Raw genomic sequence first — 17,025 nt, 5'->3', positions numbered from 1 at the left:
GACTCCAGGAAGTTTCTGCATCTGTCCAAGAAACAATCTGGGACATAACTGCAATAAAATCTCAACTTGTAATTTTTTTTTACAGATTAAACAAATGATATCCCATATGCAAAAGTAATATATGTACATATATTGCGTTGCCATATGTATGTTTATGTATGTTTGCTTATATTGTAGACATATGTTACATAAATATACATCTGCCCCAAAGCCTGTCAATGTGTTGATATTATATAAGATAGACATGCCAAAAGATAGACATGCTTAAAATTAATGAGAAATTTAAAAGAAAGAAACATGTAAGATATATTTATATATGACATAAGCATATATAATTTTTAATGTATGTTGTTTTAATAAACCTGCATGTAGAAATTAAATATATATTATTAACATATATGGTTACAACATATTATACCGTGTAAAAACTTCATCATATAGATATTTTCAATATATGTCGGCTGCTTCAAACTTTGCTATGGGTATTTCATATATGTTATAAACCTATAGCTTCATATATCTAGAGGATGTATACATGTGATAATAATATATAGATGATATATATGGCAACATTACTCTAAATATAGGGATATTACATTTCTGTATAGCATCTCACTTTTCTTTAGATGACTTCAAATTTCTTTACCAGTGTGTATGAAAACACTTTCAACAAAAATCATGAAGCAGCCATAATGTTCACTTCTGGCTGCTCCTGATTTCATGTATTTGTGCTGATACACAGCCAAACAGAGCAGAGTAGTCATCAGTCTTAATGACTCCCAGCAGATGATTGCACATACATTACTGAACCGTCACAGAGCATGAAAGTCTTTCTTTGACTTGCTACATAAGTAAACCTGAGTGTTCTGGAAATCCTCTGTATCTTCTTTGTTTTAAAAAGGTTGAACCACAATTATGGAAATTCTGTGACATGAGCAATTTTTGACATTTCTGTGACTTTGTTTCCTCCAAGTCCTTTATCAATTCATGTAGTGATTATTAGTCCTGCTTAGGAGCTAACAGATACCACTAACTGCATTTAGTTAGTCCAAAGTCCAAATCCTTTTAAAAGATATTGGTTATTTTGTCCACCATCCACACAACTTTATTCATTCATACAGTTCATAATCTACATTGACACAGCTCTATGAGTATTGGAACCACTACATACTAAGAAGGCATGATTACCAGCATCAGGTCAACAAGTTACATAAGTGTGTAATTGTCCTGAAATTACTGTGAGGAAATAGATATAGATAGAGCTGTCAATCAGGATTAAACCTGCTAACAATCACTCTCCTCTGGAACTATAATTTTTCAGCTGTCCTGAGGCTTGACTCTCTCTCTCTCTCTCTCTCTCTCTCTCTCTCTCTCTCTCTCTCTCTCTCTCTCCCCCCCCCCGTCTCTCTCTCTCTCTCTCCAGACATAAATGAGTGCAACAGCCTGAGTGAGCCGTGCAGCTCGGGATTTTACTGTATCAACACAGTGGGCTCTTACACGTGCCAGCAGAAGATCATAAAGTGCAGCCACGGATACCACGCCAGTCCCAGTGGAGCCAAGTGTGTCGGTGAGATTCACCTCTCAACCACAACAGCATGGACGCACAAGGCTGGAACTTTTTAAAGATGTGAATGCAGTGATATCACCCTGGTGTTGGCTATGACACAAGTACTCAAATACATTACAAAATGCTACAAGAGGGAGGAGTATCAGGCAGTTGGGGTGAGTTTATATGAAGACCAAAATGGTTCAAAATTAAATAAATGAACAAGACATTATGAAATAATTGAGCCCATTATTATGATTTCTTTGGAATAACAGTGTGTTGCTAGGAAATTACAGCAGCAGTTTTTATTTTACAGCGTCCTTTAAATAGTCTGTTTCTATTTCTCAAAAGCACCATTTCCAGTGAGTCTTTTATTTCATAGTGCCAGTTTTCCTCCCAAAGTCTGTCAGTCAAAACAAACTGGGTAGTCCCTGTAACATGATTGGCCGTTGCAGTCGTCTGAATGAGCAGGCAGCCAATCACAGGACTGGAAAACCAAGATCGTTTAAAAACAAAAAGGCTTACCACAGAACACATAAGATTTAAAAAATATGTATTCCAATCCCACCAAGTATAAATATCAGTATTCAATTTTAACTAAACAAACAAAAAAACTGTAAATAAATAATTATATTTATAGGCAGTTTAGCCTAGAATATTATAGATATGTTTACTTCCTAGCATCAAAGGAAAGCGCCAGTGTGAGTGAGGTGCTCACACTGGCTGAGCAACCACAAGGGAAGACTTTCCATCATCTTTGATGATGATGGAGCTGTTGTAGAGTCAAACACTGCTCAGGTAACCCCGAATGAAATGGCTAATATTAGCTGCTGCTCCTCACACTGTGCCCTTACTCTGATGCTGAGTAATAAACCAAATGCACAAGCCCACCCAGCTAGTTAGCCAGGTGTGTACAGTACGTAGCATGTGCAGCCTTGTTAAGCTAAGTAAATTTTAAAAAATAGATGTTAGTTGCTGTGTCTGTGAGCTGTTTATTTACAGCAGCAGATAGCTGATTCAGAATAATTTTAGCATTGTTGTTGCTCTAGCTAACAAGTTCTAACTTGTAAAATCTTCAAGCAGTTGTTGACCTTTGTCGCTTAAGTGGCTGGGGCCATAAAAATACTTGAAAAAGGGCTTTTTGAAATAACAATTTTTATTAAATAAAATTGAACATCTGCTATTATGAACTTAAGAAAATTACATTACAGACAAAATTACATTTTATATTAATGAGCTAAGTTTGAACAATTAATGATTTAGACTCAGCATTAACAAACCCACGCTAATTAAGAGGTAGGACAGGTGCAAGGTGTATATGTGAGTGAGCAGTGACACTGGGCCATATTATTATCAAGGCTGCAACAAACTGTTTTTTTTTTTTTTTCTGACAGACACAGAGAAAAAGACAGAAGCCAGGGTGATGTCTAGCCAGCAGAAAAAAAAAAGATTGATTCATTGATTCCAAATGTTTGAATTCATAACCTTACTCCGAGCACTTAGAACAGCCTTGTGAGATGAAATCTTTTGATCTTGTTTTACTCAGAGTTTATCTTCCTTGTGATCATGATAATGTCTTTGAACTTCAGAAAGATATAATTTTGTCATAAACACTATTTGAGCACATTCTTTTATATATTGAAGTCAATAGTGTTGACATTTTCACAACCACCAAGATTGAGTGAAACAGTAGATTTTTATATATCATAACATGTGGGTGGATGAATGGCACGGATTGTTCTGTACTTGTGTTTATAGCTTAATAGCAAATGTTAGCATGGTAACACGCTAAACTAAGATGGTCAACAAGATAAAAATTATGTGTGCTTTAATGCTGTATGCAAACAAGGCATGTTAGCATTGACATTGTGAGCATGTTTGAAAACTAATGTTAGCATTTAGCTGAAAACACTGCTGTGTCAAAGCACATCCTTGCAGAGATGCTAGCATGGCTGTAGACTGTAGTCTTGTTTAAACTGATCAACCAATTACTTTGTCTATAAAATCTTTCAAAGCTCACAGGGGCCAAGGTGGCTTCTCCAACCAACAGTTCTAAACCAGAGAGGGCATTTTTGAGTGTGTGTACTGTATCTGGAGGGGTGAGTGGGAGTTTGGCTGTGTTTAGGACAGACCCAGACAGGTGCAGAGTGGGTCATCGCTGAGGTGCTTTATCTTTCTCTCTGCCTGTCTAGACATTGATGAGTGTCAGATGGGGACACACCGCTGTGGAGTGGGCCAGATCTGTCACAACCTCCCTGGCAGCTACCGCTGTGATTGTCAGACGGGCTACCAGTATGATGCCCTCCGCAAAGTCTGCACAGGCACGTATTTCAGTGTCAGATCTGGGGGATGATGACAAGCAGATTGTAGGTTTTGTCGTCCAAACTGTCTTCAAAGCCAGTGCTGCTCTGGAGGTGGAGGCCATCTCACTGCCTCACTTAAACATAAGCACACAGATCCAGAGGACTAAATGTAATAAAGCAATGCAAGTTTATTAGATGACAACAAACAAAAATTAACTAATAAGATAAAATCACGATGAAACAATCTGTTGGTGTGTATCATAGATCATATGCTCTTGTGTGCACAGCTACTACAAATGTAACTTGAATCATTCCTATCTCATTCATTCGCTCCTTTTAATATTATGTGAACAGAATAAGTTATTTGAGAGTGGTGACTTACTCTTGAACTTGGAAATGCATATCTGTGATAAGCGCTTCTGAAGTCAAGATTCACTTATTAGCTTTTTGGGGCTTTTGATCAAATCTCTGCAGCCTTCATCTGTGACTACACCCTGCTCAGGACTCATAGGACCTGAGTGCAGAAGCTCTGGCACATAGTAATACGTGGCACACCACCTGAGTTCAGAATATTTTTCCCCAGCATCTGAGTCACCCTGAATGTGTACAAACTGTAGAGATGAAAAACCTTTAAGCGTATGCAAACACACAATTATAGATCGCTTCCATCATCGAAATCATCCTGCATCCTGCTCATTGTTCATCGTTCAGTGGAAGCTTCTGCCTCATGAACCATATCCTCACTGAAACCGAGCCACGTGATATCAATACATCATTTCACACAGTTCAGTAGGGGGCATGCATACAACTCAGGCGCAGCACTTTTTCCTCCTCCCTAAACTAGATGAATGGAAAAAATGTCAAGAGTTCTGTACAGCTCTGTAGAAAGGACGCTGTATTTTGCCTAATATGAGACAATATCTCTTTTCTGAAACCTAGGTTTAAAAATGAGGGATATGTATTTCAGTAGTAGACAGTAACAGATTAATTCATTACAACAAATATGAATGAAGAGGATGCTGCTGTAACTCAGCTGCAACCTCGGGGGCTGAAAAATGAAGCCAATGCAAAATAATTATGCGAGAGGGAGAGGAGGAATCAACTCACTGCAGTAAGTCAGTCAGCTGACTGGTGTTGTTACATTCTCAGATGGCCATAGGGAGGATAAGAAAATTGCAGTTCAAATCCATTCACTATAAGTCTTGTTTTACCAGTGGTATTTTTTTATGGCGATCACTCGTAAAAATATGAAGGATTACTTCAGGGCATGGTTGTCTCTTCATCAGGGAGCATATTTGTTTCGCTTTTCTTCTTGCTAATGTTCATGAAAAATGGCAGCCTGTGTGGGTGTGTTTTTATAAATATTATAATGGTAATGGTCCAAAATGACATGGAAATACATATTTTCATGATACCCAAATGGTTCCGATCAATTGCATTGAAATTATGTTATTTAATTTGAGAGTCAATAACTGTGGAGAAAGTAATCCCTTTAAGTAATCTGTTCATTTGAAAGATATATGATAATTGTATTGTTTGGGGCTAGAACAGTGACATTACATTGTGGTATTAAAAGTAAAATTTGACATTGAAAACAAAACCTGAACTGAAAAATGCCTGTGCTTTACTTTTCAGTGGAATAATACAATACATCTTTTTTTCAGTGCCATTGTTTAACTTTTCAGTTCTGGTTTTTTATTCTAGCCCCATAGTATTTTTATTACCATCGATTTAATCTGTATCTGAATATAGTTACTCATTTTGTAGTCTAAATGCATATATGGCTTGCAGGATGATTTGTAATCCACTAATGCATTACAGTCTACAGCACACAACATTTGTTCTTGGTCAGTTCCAACTTGAATGACACACAGATTGTCAGCATATGTTATATTGTATTCATATCGTACACATTTTGTTGTGGCTCAGGCTTTGTTTCCTTACAGCACCTCTCTCTATTTATTTGTTGTATTTTGGCATTTTTGGCTTAAAAAAATGTTTATACCTGGTGACCTGTCGACCCAACTTCAGTAAACTGTAGCCTGGGTCGATTGGAAACAGAAAGAATGTGGCAACAGGTATTATTGAATAGATTTGACGTCCTGTGATGAATTAAAACTCGAACTTAAAACAATTTTGGCAGAGATTTATAATAACTGTTATGTAAATGTGTTGAATTATGCAACAGTTTTCCCAAATACTAGTTGATATATTTTCACCATCAAACACAGAATGACTACATCTGTGATTCATCCACTAACCTAAACCTTGTTAAAGTTTCAGTTTTTAACACGAGGTGGTTAAATTACTGTTAAACAAACCTCTATCAATGATCCTTTACGTGCTGTCTCAGGGAACCAGCTGTGACTCCAGGAAGTCATTGGTCCCAGCAAATAAACTGTGCATAGCACTTAAAACTCCCATAAGCTGCCCATTGTAGCTTCATATTTACACCACAGACATGGGAGTGATGTCAGTCTGAAAATCTGACAGAATGCAAATACACATCACGCAAACTGACCTACTCCTGAGTGGCAGTTGGTGCTGAACAAGTCTGATGTCAAAGTTACTGGCACAGAAAATACACTGGAGGGAGCAGAGATCTAAATGTAAAACACATGTGTAGCACATTATTAGTGGGTGACCACAGCTGACCTTTCAAATTAAACCCTATACATACTGTATGTGCTTGGAATGGCTCTAAGTCACAGTTGAGGGTTCTGGTGTCCAATCAACAGCATGAAACAAAATCAGCCACAGAGTCTGCTTTTACGATGGCTTTAAGGTTCAGTTTTTCTTGGCTCTGTCATAGACTTGTTCACATGTCTGTATGTGTTTTAGCACTGAGCTCATAACAACTGAGAATATTGTACCGTGCAACCCCAGATTCAAACTTCTGTCTTCAGCAGGAGCCTCATCATCACTGGCCTCTGGTGAATCAAAATGATCAACAGTCTTATTACGCTGACTCATACACTTCTTACTTAAAATCTCTCAAAGAACAGGATTTGTGTCTTCTGCTTTTGTGTTTCAGAAATGTACATATTTGTTTCTGTGTCCTTCAAATACACTAAAGACAGTTTTGTGGCTCTCTAAACGCTGCGAAGGTGAGATGATTCCTAGCTGTCAAACCTCTTCAGCTCTATGGTTTCTGGACACTGATGTGAAAGGGCAGCTGTGATATGGACATGGCCAAGATTGCCCACGACCAGATGTTGTGTTCTGTAGCCTGTAATTCTTCAGCAGTTTCCCACTTGTGGCAGACAACGACTTACAGATCTTTCACTACCATCCCATCGGCCAAAACCTTAGTTCGTAAGAATTTTTTTCTTTATTCTGTTGTTTGATGTGAAACATTTACTGGAGCTCCTGACCTGTATCTACACGACTTAATGAACTGCACTGCTACCACATGATTGGCTGATTGGATAACTGCCTGAATAAAACTAAGTACTAGATACAGTGCCTACGCCAAGGTCTCCTACTGCACTGAAGCTTTAATCATTTCCCTCACTTGTAAGTGGCTTTGGATAAAAGGGCCTTCCAAATCAATAAATATAACTGAAAATTAATAAGCAGGTGTACAGGTGTTCCTAACACAGGCTCGGTGAGTATCGAGGTACTGTATGAAGGAATATGAAAAATTAGCTAACAAGGTGAAGAAGTCACCACACACTGCTACATCATTCTGTGTGTGTCTGAATGAGAACTGGCGTTGAGTCCTTAGTGGCCTGCAGGTATTTGCCTGCTGTCTAATAGCTCTTACTCCTGTACTGACAGATGTAAATGAGTGCTGGCGCTATCCTGGCAGGCTGTGTGCCCAGACCTGTGAAAACACCCCAGGCTCCTACCACTGCTCATGCACAGCTGGCTTCTCCCTGGCATTCGATGGCAAGAACTGTGAAGGTTTGCTTTTTTTTTTTTGTTCCTAACATAGTGAGAATTTAAATGCCACCTTGTTTAGATATACTGTCTTATTTTCCTTGAAGTCTCTGGGGAGAGCTTTGGCATCAAAAACCAAATACAGAGATTACATATATATTAATGGGAAACTGTTTTGGGCCCTTCGTAAGTCTCAGTTATCAGTAAAAAACAGTTTTGTGGTTGAATTTAATTTAGTCTCCACCTGTGGGCTGTGGGGGGAAACTCACAGAGTGCAAACAGTGCATAATGGTTTCCAGGTTCAGGTGTAATCAGTAATCAACATGCTGAAAACACGGCATGCTTTAAAGAGCAAAGTTGACCAGGAGTGTGAGTCACATTACGTTCAGCTTGTCACAGCTGTTACTGAGGCAACTTAATCAGGTTGTGAATGTTTCTGTTCACGATCCAAAGGTGAAACTTTGCATTTATCAAGGCTTATTATAAAAGCTTGTCTGAGCTTCATGATGAGGGTTTTGATTAGTGATTTTCAAATTAATTCGTTCCAGACACTTGCAGCTCATCTTTCTCCAGGAAGCAGTTCAATAACAAATGGCATCAACTGTTGCACCATCAAAATGGCTCAAGTGCTAATGTGCAGAAATCTTATTTTTACTTTTAACTCAATCTTTCAGTTCCCCAAATATCACCTGTCAAACAAACAGGCTCCCATTTCCTATTTTTCTTTTTCTGATCTTTCTTTAGGCGCTGCTCATTTCTTTGTGTGTTTATTACATCAAACATTATTGTCATTGAATTCCACTTAAAGACCAAAACCATGTATCCGAAGCCCGGTCTGTCTCAACCACCAGTAAAACATGAAACTATACATTTATCAGCAATTTCTAAAGAGTTACATCTTCTGTAGGAACCAGTGGACTTGTGGCCCAGAGCCACAGACAGGGTAGGGATTTCAGAAAATGTCGTGAGATGGATAGATATTTATTTTTTTAATGTTTGTCCTCTCATAAGATTTGTTGACTAAAACCTCAGCCTTATCCTTTGAGAAAACAGAGAAATATAATCATGTCTTTTCTGTTCTCAGATGTAAATGAATGTGAGAAAAATCCCTGTAGCCAGGAGTGCGCCAACATCTACGGCTCATATCAGTGCTACTGTCGCCAAGGCTACTTCCTGAAAGAAGACGGACACACTTGTGAAGGTATTTGCTGGAATGTAATTCAATCCACCACAACAGCTCGGCCATTAATTACTCCATTACAAAAATAATAATGCTCAGTTTTGATTGACACCCCAGAGAGGTATTAATTTCAGTACATGTTTATTGATGAGGGAAACACAAACATAATTCAACATTTAGCAAAAACTGGTGATAATAAGCTTTGCAAAGGTACAATATGTGACATGGCTGTTGTACTGGATGGACATTAAATTGTTTAGGTCTACCTGAGAGAGTGGTTAAGAAGTATATGTGTTTTTCACGTTAGTTGCTCTGCTGCCAAGTCGCCAAAACAAAAACAAAACAAAAGGTTACACTTTGCAACCTCAAAGCCTTTGTGTAAAAATGTAATTAAAGTTTCAGACTTTGGCACTCCCCGGGGATAGTGTCAAAATCATGTAGCAACCCTAATGCAAACCCATACCCTCTTCGTCCTGTGCTCCATGGAACCACTCCACTCTGTAATTTGTCACAAAAAGATGCTGTTAGGTGCTGCAATCGTATAAAATATCCGCACATAGCAAGTTTAAATTAGTCTTCTTCATTCATTTTTATTGTAGAGTTTTCAATGTGTTTTTCCTTTTATTTAGCAGAAGAATAGGACGAATGATGAAACTGGGAATAGGTATCAGAAACAATGAAGACCATGTTCACACAGACATTCCCTCATCATCCTCATCCCAAAACATCACTGCGTCATGCAGAGAAACAGTTGAACCAGCTTTAATGCAGTGCAATGTTATGTCACATTGGGACGTGCTGCATTCAATCACATACATGCATGCACTCTCTCAGCTGGACCTCACTAGCACATGACACAACATACCTCAACCAATGTTGCATTATTTTGTATGAATGCAGCCTAACTCGGGACTTATTGCACTCACTGAGCGAAAAGTTGGTGCCAATGTAACAGTAATAAAAGGGAAGGCAGTGAAGTGCTGCAGCCTCAGCCTGCCATCATTTTAAAGATACAGCATTTTGTAGAAAACTGTTTAATGCAGCAGACAGTCTAGTTGCATCAATAACTGTTAACATTTCAAATCTTGAGAAAGTAGGACAGATAGTTTATAGTGTAGATATTTTTCATTACATATACACATGCAGTTTACCAGAGCTGAGCACTGTACATACACAATTAGAACAGTGAAGCAGCGATGTCTTCAGCACCCAACAACTTAATCAGCAGTATAAAGTGAATGGTATTCCACATTGTAGAGATATATGTGCATAGTTACAAACCAAACACTGATTCTTAATGAAAGGCTGTTTAAAGGTCCCATATTGTATAGATGTCTTTTTTGATTATAAAGCAGGTCTAGGTTCTATATTAATACTGTGAAAGTATCAAAGTGCAAAGTGCACGGACAGAAAATGAGATGTCAGAGCCTCTGTAACTTAGTGATGTCACAACAAAACAGTCACCGCTCTCAGCCATGCTCCATGCATTGGCCCACCTGTACGCTCAGAGCCTCTCTTCTGATTGGCTGACCAACCTGTTGTTGCTAAAGCTCCAAAGAGAAGCCTGAGAGAGGAGATGTAAAACTACACTAAGATGGTTTTTAGTTCTTAAAACAATAAATATATCTTCTGATGGAGATCAACACTTCAGATAAAACACAGGAAAAGTGTAAAATATGGGACCTTTAATCTTAATAACATTTGTGTTATGGAATAACCCCTAAAACAAAGATGGTTAATATTAAGACTATGATCCAAATAATGATACATTTTTGTTATATATACAGAGACCAGATTGAAAGCAGCAGGTTTTATTTCTTCTGCGGTGACAGGGCTCAAATACACACATTCAACATTCAAATGCTTCTACTTTATTTGAACATGTCTTTGATTCCAAACAGGGCTCTAATCTGACTCGTGAGTTGTGTGTTTGTTTCTAACAGATATTGACGAGTGCTCTCAGAGCATCGGGAACCTCTGTTCCTTCCAGTGTGTTAATGTGGCGGGAAGCTACCGGTGTGCTTGTCCTCCTCAGGGATACACCATGTCGGCCAATGGACGCACCTGCAGAGGTGAAGCTTGAGTGAACATACAGTATGAGTTGTGTTAACTGCAGATGAATTACATCAAGAGAAAATTTAGTTTTTAAGTTTAGTTTTTATTCTCATTATTTAATGTATTTTTTCACAAATATGAAACAGCAGACAGACTGAAGTGTTAAAAACAACTCTTAATTGGTCCTAACTGAATTAAAAATTAAGTGCTGACTTGATGTTGGTGTGTGTATAGTGCACAGTTGTATTCATTGGTGCATTCATTTATGTTACTAATTACCCTGCATTAGTCATGACCCATTATTTTATGTCTCCTTTTTCTAACTTCTTCTAAAGGGAATAAGAACTAAATGGAAAAGAAACTTTGTTAAAAATGTAGAAACTGGCTGCACTTATTATTCCTGCCAGAGAGACTCTGACAGTCTTCAGCCCCTTTTATGTTTCTTATGTGTTTAAAAATAATGAAACAATGAGATTAAAGCCTGTTTAAAAGAACAAAGAGGACTAATTAAAGAAACTGCTCCGCATATCCCTAAAATCTGCACCTTGAGGGTTGTAACATGACATTCACAGCTTTTACCATGCAGGCAGACTGTGTAAACAATAAAGCACGATTGCATGATAAAATATGAATTATATAAATTTGCACTCAAGTCATCTTAAGGAAGCAATTCGATGAGTTTGAAGCAGTTCCAACTCTTTCGGTTCATCAGCAGATGTGTTGCTGTGTTTGCTCATTTGTTATAGAGATGAACTAATCGTATTCAACCACATAGGTTCTATGATTTCATCCAGGCCAATTCACATTGAAGCTTAAAGGAATAGTTTGACATTTTTAGAAATATGGTAACATACAGACACACACTCAGATTCTTCCTGAGAGTACGTAAAATGAGAAGATCGGCTCCAGACTCGTGTCTGGGCACTAACTATACAGGAGCTACAGGAGGAGGCTACAACAGGTGATTAGCATAGCTTAGCACAAACACCAGAAGCAGAGGAAAACCAACTTGGCTCTGACCCACCCACCAGTACCCTTAAGTCTCACTAATTAACATGTTATATCTCATTTTTTTTACAACAACAATTTGTGGTTGCAGAAGGAGCTGCCTGCTGTCACTATATCCTGAACAGGTACACTGACTTCCTGGAGTCTTGGAAATCAGTTTGTAACTGAAAGAGTGCTCCACAGATTAAGTTTATTATCATTGTTATTATTATATTTGTCTCTACTGGTTGCCAGATAACCAGCAGAGACAACAAGACTCCACAAAATCACTGCATCTGGCCACTGGTCGCCAAGAAGTAGACATGAGAAAGGTATCAGTGTATTTCCCAAAATACTGAAATGTTAATTTAACTTGACATTAAGCCAGCACAAACAAGGAGTAAATGAGTACATACTCTTAACAGCTACTGAGCTCAGACTCATCTGCTGATGAAGATCATGTGATATTAGGCCAGGGATATTAGGGTTAGGATTGTTTTGTCAAACCTGCTTTTGAGGATTAGTGAGTTATATTTAATCTTTTCTATGATTGGTTGTTTTAAGTTGTGCGTGATGTTTTGTCCATTGCCACCAGTGAGATGGGCCTGCTTCTCGTGAGAAAGTGTAGTGACCCCTTTCATTTATCCTTTTTTCCAGATATTGATGAGTGCACAGCTGGCAGCCACAACTGCTCGTACGGACAGACATGCTACAATCTGCAGGGAGGCTTCAGATGTCTCTCCTTCGACTGTCCTCAAAATTACAAGAAGGTGTCAGACACGTGAGTCACATTTATTTTGCAGTAACCTGAGCATTAAAAACCTGACATTCTGCCCCTTTATCTGCATCTGTTCCTTTAAGCCTGTGGTTCTCTATTGAGAGATACTGTACATTCATGTCCTAACTGTGCACCATACTGCAGAGAATGGCCTAGTTAGCTGTGAACATGTGGCAGCTGTAGAGGCTGGCTGCTAAACGAACACGACTCTCATTGAGCTCTACGATGAAGTCAGAGGGCTTTGATCAGCCTGGTGCTTCCTGGGGCTGTCTCTGCTGCTCTCGCTCCTCTGCATTCCAGTGGACAGAAACAGCACACACACACACACACACACACACACACACACACACTCCAGTCAGTCCACCAGCAGTGCTTTATCAGTGTTATCAAGAGACACCTTATTAACCTCAGTGGGATGTGGCCTGGCACGGCATGGAGAGACATGTTTCATTTATGAGTAGACTTGGCGAGCAAGGAGGCAGACAGCTGACGGTAAAATGGCTCCTGCTCTGCTCTTGGTGCCACCCTGTGATTCACTGCAACAGCTTCCAAAAGACTCTTGTTTTGGCATGAGTTGGGCACATTTTAAGGTGCACTACATCAAGCTTTACTCGAGGCTGTAAATTCTGATGTGCGATGGATAAGCAGTCACACAAAGCATTGGAATACAGACGGGAAAAACCGTGGACACAACTACACTGAGTCGTTGCAGCAGAGGACAGTGATGGGGACCAGCAATGCTACATGTAGTGATACTATTAGTTTAACTACCCTGCCTATAAGCAGTCAGAATCATACTGTAATATATAGATGTTTCCAGCTGTATGCTATTTTCTCCGCTAAGAAACACTACATTACTGTATTTTATTTAAATCCACACTATCTATCACTACCCATCTCCTGATTCAGGAGAGAATCCGACAGCAACAGGAGAGAGCGGACGTGTGTACACACAGAAGGAGAGAAGTGACACTGAAACTGGACTTTATTAATTGTGTAAATTAAATCCTTGACATTAATTAATCACTGAAGTGTATGGAACCACACTGCAGACTGAAGTCTCTGACAGCCAGATTAATGGGAAATTGACTGCACTTATATAGAACCACTCACACTACAAACCACATTCACCCATTCACACATACATTCATACAGCGCTTTTTCTACCATACACACAAGGGAAGCCAGGAATTGAACCACAGATCTTCTGATTAGTGGACGACCCCTCTACTCTTTAGCCACAGCAGCACAGCCGCTGCAGCAAGTGACACAGCAAAATAATGAGCAGATTTGTTACAGTAGATGTTTGATGTAAAATTAATTTAATGCGTCAAGCATCTTTTGCTCTGCAGTTTGTCGTGTAGCTATCTACTTTAAAGTTCCTCTTCAGACATGTTTGAAACTATATAAAATACTTTGCTATGACTTACTTTGCTACATGTTTGAGCCTCAGTCAGACCCAGACTGAGATGAGGAGTCTGTTGAGACCAGAATCACAGACGTATCAGAACAGTTAGCATAGTTAGCATCTTTTATTTGTTTATGTTGTTTGTTAGCTTGTAACTGGCACAGTATTGGTGGTTGTGCTAATGCCCCCCCCCCCCCCCCCCCCGTCCCTGCCAGTTGGCATGATTGGTTCCTTAGGTTACATGTCTATGAATCCCTGACTGTCTGAATCTGTTTCTATGAGACTGTCATTATCATTGGTTCACTGCAGTTCCAGGGTTGAAATGTGCAGTAATGCCTTTAACTACTTATTTCGCTCATGATATGTCTTGTATCGTATGAAAAGCATCATATGGACAAGGTGAAACACTTGATTTTCATCAGAGGGGGTCTTGAAAACGAAACGTCTTATATCAGCACAGGGACATCATGAGGAAACAATTATACCACAAACAGAAATGGAGGAGAAACATTTATTTATATATATATTCACAGTGTGACCACAGCATAGGAGCCACACAGTCACTGGAAACAAAAACAGCTGGTAGTAGGACTCACAACCAAGAAAAAGCTTGACAGGAGGAAGATGCTAAATATATCTATTTTTACCAATTAAATGCACTCAACAATGCCAGTTTTTTTCCTGTAATTTCCCAGTATAATGTCAGCCTCTAAATATTGTCTTGCTCACCTACCCTCTCTCTCTCTCAACCCGTTTTCAGACGCTGTGAGCGGATCAGCTGTCCCAGCAACTCCGTAGACTGTCAGAACTCTCCTGTGCGGATTACATACTACCAGCTCAGCTTCCAGACCAACATCATCATCCCAGCCCAGATCTTTCGAATCGGACCTTCCCCCGCCTACTCTGGTGACCATATCGTCATCGGCATCACCAAGGGCAACGAAGAGGGCTACTTCAGCACCAGGAAGCTAAACAGCTTCACAGGTGCTGTCTACCTGCAGAGACAAGTCCGTGAGCCCAAAGACTTCGTAATAGACGTGGAGATGAAGCTGCTGAGGCAGGGCAAGTTCACCTCGTTCCTTGCAAGGATCTATGTCTTCATCACTACCAGCACTGTGTGAACCAGAACGGATTGAGAAAGAGACTATTTCGTATGGTGCTAAATGTTTTATATATGTGCAGACCCTTTTTGTAACATCTCCAAACATTTAAACGTAGTCAAGTATCTTGTAAAATGCTGTCAAACTGGTTTTTTTGCTTGTTTCTCTGCAGACTTTCTATGACAAACATTGTATTTGCTGCAAAGTATTTTTTCAGCTTGACTCACGTCATTTCAGCTTTTATGCACCACTGTTGTTAGCGTCTACACAAGCTGTTTGTTCATATGAAAGGTGACAAGTCTGGCTTGATGGCTCTTTAAAAGTTCATTTTCATGAGAATTCTTCCTCAAAGTCTGAAGACACAAATAAACCATTGCAGCACTACAAGTTTATGGCACTTGTCACTATGTCGGCCCGAAACTGACAAAATGTACTAAAAGTTTATCAGATGAGTCAAAAATATGACTGAATTTCTTTGATAAATGATGATGTTAGTTAAATAATTAGAAGGGAGTGTGAAAACCTTTAATCTCTGAGCAGTTTACAACAAAAAAATGCTTTTCATGTTTTCCTTTACCACCAATTACTTGATAGAATAAACTATTGGTTTCTTTGTATTAATTTTAATTGTTTAAAATGTATTCTTTAAATTCATTTTATTTAACTTTTTTTCCGTCTTGGCCCAAATTTAAGGCAGAAATAGAAAACTTGTATCTGTTTTCTATTTTTGCCTTTGCAACATTTCCTCTTTTACTTTTATGCTTATATGATAAAGAGAGGGTGTCCATGTATGTCCAGTACACAGGCTGGTTCAGTATGGTGTGCTAAAATAAAAGAGTAAAATAAGGTCCATTTGATTTTGATTTAAAGAAATACAATTTCAGTTTATTTCACCAACTGATCAGAGATTAAAGGAAAATTCCAAATGTTAATACGGCTTTCTTTCTACACTAAATGTTTAACTTACAGGGTTCACTATTGACGTATTCAGTTCTACTTTTTAATTACTTTTATCAGTTTTGGGCCTCAGCAGTCACCACCCAGTTTTTGATGCGGTTAGAAAGACGCAGATCCATCAAATACTTCATTTTGTTCAGCATTTGGTGTATATTTTTTTTAAAAAGAAAAAGATGTGACCTGATTAAATTGTAAGTGTTGAAAATTCAGTGCACGTGACATAGAAAACATTCATTCATGTTTATTTTCAGCCGTGAGAATATTAATGTAACGTTACTGGTGATCATTTTATTGATGTGTTATAGTCTATACTCTATTACTGGACATATCTTTCTATGTTACTGTGTTGTAATTATCTCAGGGTCGAAATCATTCAGTCTTTTATACACCAGACAAATTCCTGTGTGTGTGTGCAGGAACAAACCAGTCTGCTGATGTAACTCCAGACTGGCCTCACACAGCATGAACAGTTTCAGCTGTCACATGACATTTATATCTCTAAAACAATCAATAAATGATAATCAAACTGTTGTCGTTTGCTCAATAAAAGTTCAAATTAAATCCTAGCAGATTTTCAGAGTCAGTTTATCTTCACTTTCTCCCAGTGCTGTACACAGGTGGCCTGTTGTTCTCACGTTGATTCTGGGTGTACAATGAGCCAACATCCCCATCTGCTGGTGGGAAGTGTCAGCTGGCTTCACCACTTATTATTAACAGATATTATTTTGAAAATAAACTGCTTCCCAGTAAGTCTAGACACTTCTTAACTGTTTTTATCCTGTTTTTATCACCTATGCTGTTCCACAAGGAACATTTATTGTGTGTTACA

General features: G+C 38.7%; 1 protein-coding gene across 4 annotated transcripts in view; it reads left to right on the top strand.

Annotated features, from left to right (window-relative positions):
- fbln2 (fibulin 2) overlaps positions 1-16,762 on the top strand; it is a 73,079-nt gene extending 56,317 nt beyond the window's left edge. For 3 of the 4 annotated variants that reach the window (XM_071494539.1, XM_071494537.1, XM_071494538.1), the window contains exons 11-17: positions 1,424-1,567; positions 3,739-3,867; positions 7,630-7,755; positions 8,816-8,932; positions 10,855-10,983; positions 12,611-12,734; positions 14,900-16,762. In XM_071494539.1, the coding sequence (XP_071350640.1) occupies positions 1,424-1,567; positions 3,739-3,867; positions 7,630-7,755; positions 8,816-8,932; positions 10,855-10,983; positions 12,611-12,734; positions 14,900-15,260 (1,130 nt within the window). In that variant the 3' untranslated portion in view covers positions 15,261-16,762. The remainder of the gene's footprint in view (positions 1-1,423; positions 1,568-3,738; positions 3,868-7,629; positions 7,756-8,815; positions 8,933-10,854; positions 10,984-12,610; positions 12,735-14,899) is intronic. The other variant, XM_071494540.1, reaches the window with a different exon arrangement.
- Positions 16,763-17,025: the final 263 nt, after the last annotated feature.

The sequence above is a fragment of the Trachinotus anak genome, unplaced genomic scaffold, assembly GCF_046630095.1.
Source record: "Trachinotus anak isolate AG129_WGS33_773 ecotype Australia unplaced genomic scaffold, CSIRO_AGI_Tana_v1 ptg000013l, whole genome shotgun sequence".
Lineage (NCBI taxonomy): Eukaryota > Metazoa > Chordata > Actinopteri > Carangiformes > Carangidae > Trachinotus > Trachinotus anak.
The sequence above is the reverse complement of the archived record's forward strand: the minus strand, read 5'-3'. Positions and strand labels throughout refer to the sequence as shown.